Source organism: Argiope bruennichi, chromosome 7 (assembly GCF_947563725.1).
Source record: "Argiope bruennichi chromosome 7, qqArgBrue1.1, whole genome shotgun sequence".
NCBI lineage: Eukaryota > Metazoa > Arthropoda > Arachnida > Araneae > Araneidae > Argiope > Argiope bruennichi.
Genome location: NC_079157.1, coordinates 102,516,325 through 102,522,967, shown reverse-complemented (window position 1 = coordinate 102,522,967; position 6,643 = coordinate 102,516,325). Strand labels below are relative to the sequence as shown.

The following is a 6,643-nucleotide window of genomic DNA, read 5'->3' as shown; positions in this document are numbered from 1 at the left end:
CGGCATTGGCGTACTATATTTACGAAATATTAACCTTCGGTGTGAAGTTAGCATCTTTTACTGAATCCATCGTGTCATTCTTGGCGAATTATTTGGCTATTAATCCTTGGCATGCGTTAACAGTATCCAAAAATCGAATATGTGTTTTAGGTGCGTTTTTTCCACCCAAGTGAAACAAAAATATGACACAGAACTGCACTTGCAGTCACACAATCCCATACTAAATTTGATATGTTTTAAGTCATTGGGGTTTTGAAATATCGTGTTTACTTGTTTCTGAAAGTACAGACCAACAGACAGTAAGCTCTTAGTTGGATTTGGCTCAAAATTTGATGTTTACACTATAGATGTTAAATCTACGTACCGAATTTTATAATGAGTTTTGAATCACTGTTTAAAATCGGACGTGAACAAAGAAATGTATCGCATATGCATATCACAGCTTTTGATATTCGCGCATACGCAGCTTCAAGTTTTTGCACATGCGTGGATAAGTGCAAAGCACGTATACTTTTGTTTTACGCATGTGCCCCCCCCCTTTTTTTTTTATTTTGATACGACTTCAATAAACTAAAATCTCCTCCAATAAATGTCCCACAAAATGGTACAAATATCTCCAATATCAATTAAGTATTTCTTCAGTTTTTCTCTTTCATACAGACGCTTTCAGGAGATTTCATTTTATACTATGTAGAGATTAGTTAGAAATCTAAAAATTTGGTATAAAGACCGTGTACTAAATTTCATTCATCTAGATCAAAGCGTTTTTGAGTTACCTTTGTCAAAAGTCAGACAGTTTCTAAAAATGTGTTTTTCGAACTCGGGAAGATATAAAACGTAGAGATTCGTCATAATCTCGAGTTCGATTTTTTTTCACGATTAGGTTTAAAGGATGTGAACTTAAGAAATATTTCATGAAATTTCGCCTCATGTTTTGTTTGATTTATAACATTTTTGAACTCCTTCCCAATATTCTCTATATAAGAAATTGTTGTAATTTACGTAAAAGTAACAGTTGAAAAAACTTCATAAAAATTTACCAATTTCAAAAATCAGTCAAAAAAGATTTGATTAATTTTAAAAAAGTTTAATATTTCCTTTCAATTGAAATCTAATTTAGGGTGCTTCTTCAGCTTAGTAAACTTCGTCAATCAAAATGGTTGACCCAACAAACAATATTGTAAAACAATTGTTGTCAACCATCGTGATTTTTTACTTTGGTGAGATGAAGGGCGCATAAACTAGATTTCAATCGTGCTTTTTTTTATTTTTTATTTCTAAGATATATAATTATGTATTCAATAGTAGCAACTAATGGGCACTCGGAGCATATGATTTCCCCCCCCCCAATCGTTGCCTTTAGTTTCATGTTTCATTCATTATTTAAAGCAACACTAAGGCTTATTTGGATAGACCTAATAATTTTGAAACCCGGTCAGATGACGAGGACGACACATAAGCTGCCCCCCCCTCCAAACTTCCGCACCACATCTGCGGGAGGACGTTTGGCTTCGACGGAATTAAGAGTGCACTAGACCCGCTTACACGACGGTTCTTCATGGGAATCAGATCTCGAACCTGAAATCCTCCGATTCCGAGACCTTACCACTAGGCCATTGTAGCCCTTCCCAAACCGTCGTCATCGGTTTACCAAGTGTACCAACCCAAAAACGGTTTTAATTTTCTTAGTTCCTTTATAAGAACTGGATTTAAAAAGGTAAATAAACGCATAAAAGATTTTGTCTCCATATCACATAAGGCATCTCAATTCGTCTCACTCTTGGTGCTATACCATTATATTATATATATAATAATTTAGCATTACGCGACAGAATAGAACAAACCTTTAACTTCGATTTATTTAACTATGAGAGCCATTTTATGTACAAAAAGCGATGATAAAACTGACGTCCGTTCACATCGCGATTCAAGAGAAATTTTCCCCTTCGAATATGTGTTGATTTAGGCAAGTAAATTTAAGGTATTTTTAAAATAATATTGTAAGCATTAAGGATATTTCTTCACTCGGAGCATGAGAAAATGCAGAGACTGGCAGTTTTAAAGAGTGCATGTAAAATGAATTTAATAAAAATGTTGGAATTGGATCAGGAAATGAGATCATTTTGAAATTAAATTAATTAAGGTAAAAATTTTGAAATTGAGATTTAAATTAGATTAAGAGATATCATTGCATAAGCATATATATTCTTAACTCTCAGGTTATTTGTTTTGGTATTTTACTTCTATGCACAGAGAAGAAAATTGTAGATAACGAAGAAACATTTCATAAGATTCAATAGTAATATAAACTTAAATTGTTTATAATAATGATTTGTTATAAACAATTTAATATAAGAATAGTGATTTTATGATGTTGAATTTTAATATTAATCCAAGAAAAACGGCTAACACATAAATCATTCACAGGAAAAAAGCACAAAATTTTATTTAAAAGACTTCATTTGAAAAGGTTTCATTTCTTTTTCTTAAGAACCTACCCTCTCTTCTCCAAAGAAAATTTTTAAATGTCTGTTTGAATAAATGTTACAAGTTGCTGTCAGCTAATGCCAAAAATAAATTGGTTTTATAATTTAAATAATAGTATAAAAATATTTTTTTTTTCAGCTTCTCAAAATGACAAAGCATTCTAGTAACAAACTTGAGAATATTTCTTTTAAATTGTATAATTAAGTAAATACAAGCTAGAAATTTATACTGAGAAGTAGTTCAGGGATCATAAAAGGCAACTGCAAGCGTAAAAGCTGGGAAGCATTCAAAAAATTTCAACTCTTATATAATCTTTTTATATGTTACTAGAAAATAATGATTTTTGTGTGAATGATAAAAGAAATTAATGCATGATTTTTTTATCCAACTTACTAAAAATTTACAAGATGTTCATGTGCAAGAGGAGAAAGGGTGAAACATACAACCAATATATGTTGTACGATGAACCTAACTAATGTAAAAAATCAAGACAAGCTTAATACAGCCTAAAAAACAAGATGCAGAATATGTCTATTTTATTTTTATTCCAATCATTGATTCGATTTTTGCAAGTAATTTAATTCTATTTTTGCAATATTTTCAGACAATCCATGTCATCTTATCCTACAAAGTTTTGAATCTTTTTTCCCCAGAGATCTGATAAAAAACATATAATTTCAATTATTAATTTACTCAGTACAATTTTTAATAAATTTGAAAATTCCTAAACTAATTAATATCTTGGTACTAACTATAATTGGACATAAAAGATATTTTATTTATTTCATCACAAACCTATTCTCATATTATGCAACATATATATTTACATTTTAAAAATTTAAAGTAAAAATCTGAAAATAACTTGGTTTTTATATGCAAGTGCAAACTGATTTAAGATGTTTCAATATTAGACAGAAAAATTTCTGTAAAATTCATAGTTGAATAAAAAGAGAAAAGACAAAATTTTTATTAAACACAGCTCATCTCAAAAGATTGTAGCATGTAAATGGCAAATATGAATTAATATCCACATTTAACTTCGATATCAATTAAGAATTGTATATTTAACTGCCAACAGAGTTTTTTAACAAATAAAATTATACATAAAGATCAGCATTTTTTAAGTTATTGTTGCCTTATTTAATGTGTAAGAATTAAATTAAAAAATGATGATTGATGAAAAAGCTACATAACAATAAGATTTTATTAAATTTTCAACTTGTTTCCAAAAAGATTCTCACCAGTAACTTGCCAGATACGGTAGAGGCCAAAACAGAAAGAAAAAGAAATTACTGTTTTATACCGCCTTGCAATAGCTTTCGATTTCTTATTTTCTGGCTATCATATTCAAATGTACTTTAACCTTATTTCTAAAGAAATCACTCAAGGATAAAATAAAGAATATGGATTTAAAATGTTTAATCACTAAAATGTGAAGGGTTTTTTTTATCAATGTGCGAAGCATTTTCAAATTCTTTCAGAAATATTAATGGCTACTGTAATTTGAGAAATAATTATTCATGTTTTTTTGTTAAATAAACTAGTAAACGTAGCCTTCATAACTTATTTTCTATTTAGAATTGATAACCTTGTACTTTAAATCAGAATTTTTCTAAAATGATGTCCACAGACCTAGATTAGTATATCATTTTATGCAGTAAGGATCTTTATAACCATTATTTTTTAGACTTCATAACAATTTTATACAAATTAATATAACTCTATTTTCAGAAAACTTGTAGACTGATAATAAGCTAATTATCCAAATTCTAAAAGCACTATTCAAATCCAATTATTTGTACTGTTATTAAATAAATCACATAAATTCAGGATTACAAAAAACTTTAATTATGTTATTGTACTATTTGTTACAAATTGCACATTTAATTTTTAAATCACAGGGAAATTCACATAATACACACAAGCACTTAAGGTTACATGATCCTGTTTCCAGGACAGAAGTTTTTGACTTCTGATTAACAGGAAATACTGTAGAAAGTTATTTTGTACATTAAGCAATATTGAGAAAAAGGTATAGACATTCATTTTACATCATAAAATTAAGACTACTGTCAAAGTAAAAGTATTTCTTAAAATTAAAAATATCGACATTAAAATTTATAAGCAGAAATTAAATGCAATAAAAATTTCTTATGGAAAGAATTCTGTTTAAAGAAAAAACTTCTGTTATTGTGAACAGTGCAAAAGTCATAAAACAAATAATAACAATTATTTAGTGGCAGAGCCACTATATTAATTAGTGGAATATTTTGTAAAAAGAGCTAGCTATAACAAATATTCTAATTTCTTTGTATCCAAACATAATATTAATGGAAATGAAAGAAATATCTAAAGAGAGACTAATTAATTAATTTGCTTGTGTAAAGATTTATTGAGATAAATGAATCTTATAATATTTAAGGGGTATAATAGAATCAATGCAAATCAAACAGTTCTGATAGTACAATCATTTTATAAAAAAATACATGGTAGTTCAAATCAAATCATAGTTAAAATGATTTAAACAAATTGTTTTAAATCAAAACAAATTATTCAAGACTTACAGTGAGAGTAAGGATGCCCCAATAAAAATTTGTCTTTAAAACAATGAAAAGTTATTCATATTATCACGATATTATTTAACAGATGAGAAAGAAAGAATGGCATTACACTTACTAAAGAATATTTTATATGTGAAGAATGTTAGAAACCTGTATTTATATATACATTTTACAAGATAATTAATAAGAAATCATAGATATAATAGATATTTTTCCCAATTCAGAGGGAATAAGACCTCATTATTTGATATAAAGATATATCATCTTACAACAATATAAATCATTAATTAGAGGGCTGACTGAAAATACTAAAAAACTAAAAAATGCAGAAACATTAAAAGAGCAAAATATAATTAATTGGTTCCTTTTCTTTGATATTCAGGAGAAGCAAGAAGGATAATTTATCCTTTTTAATTAGCAATAGAATAGATACAATAATATGTAAACTATTAGCCATATAACTTATTTCAAATAATGACGCATTGAACAAAAAAATTAATAAAAATTAAGATAAATGGCTAACAACTTTTAGATAGTCAAATTTAAAAAAAAAAAAAAAAAAGCTTTTGGTTTAAAGATGAAGAAAAGACATTACATTTTATATAAACACTAATTCGGTAACTATTATACATAAAAATTATCACCCAAAATAATAATAAAAAACAAAATTTTTTCATCCAAAAAATTTAGAAATCCGTTCAGAAATTAAAACTAATCATTTTATCACAAAGCATTCAGAAACAATCAGATCACATAAACAAAAGTTCTATGATATACGTGAAGTCTCGAAAACAAATTTAACTTATGAGTAAAACATTTTTACTACATTTTACCTTCATGAAATATCACTGAATTTGGATCAAATTCTTCAGGGTCAGGTCCAGCAGCTGTGGATTTCAGCCATTCCATGTGGTTTTTATACTCTGGGTGCCTAGGATTTCGAATGATTTCTAAATGTTCTTCGTACCCATCATAGCCACCACAATCTTCTGGTGGGCATGCTCTTTTACCAGCGACACATTTTGGGTAAACAATACCTTCCACAGCAGACAAAATCTTCTCCAAAACTACATCATGCTCCCAACCATCACCGAAATCATATTCATATAACGCTTTTGTTTTGGGTTCCGTGAAAAAATCCATCAGTTTAGCACGTTCTTCTGGAATGGTTTCCGCAAAGCTATCGAAATCATTAGGAAGGCCTATTTCAATAGTATTTCTATTTTTTGACATTCGGAAAACATGTAGATGGTAATTACCGAAATTACTTTTCCATCCCATGCTATCTTGAATTGCCCAGTGTAGTTGCTGAAAAGTGTAATTTGCAGGTACTTGAATTCGGCGCCAAATTTTAGGCTTAATGAATTTCAAAGAAATCTTGAATTGAAAGATATCCTTGCTCGAGTTGTTGGCCATTATTTTGAAACAAAGGATCAACAATGTAACTTTCAGTTTAAAAAAATAAAAGAAAGAAAGAACTGATGGAGATAAATACGAAATCGAATGAATTCTGGAATAATCGTATTAGCAAAACCACTATTCTAAAGCGCATGCGCAATAAAAATGAATCGTGCCTCAGCACAAAGGAAAGATTA

At 28.6% G+C, this 6,643-nt stretch overlaps 1 protein-coding gene across 1 annotated transcript; it reads right to left on the bottom strand.

The window, feature by feature from the left end:
- Positions 1-5,644: 5,644 nt before the first annotated feature.
- Positions 5,645-6,589, bottom strand: LOC129976344 (uncharacterized protein y4hQ-like). The gene has a single exon (XM_056089868.1). The coding sequence runs from the start codon at positions 6,462-6,464 to the stop codon at positions 5,871-5,873; it is 594 nt and encodes a 197-aa protein (XP_055945843.1). The 5' UTR covers positions 6,465-6,589; the 3' UTR covers positions 5,645-5,870.
- Between the last annotated feature and the right edge of the window lie 54 nt (positions 6,590-6,643).

Excerpts from the sequence above, each read along its gene's own strand:
- LOC129976344 (XM_056089868.1), bottom strand. The coding sequence starts at position 6,464 with ATGGCCAACAACTCGAGCAAGGATATCTTTCAATTCAAGATTTCTTTG.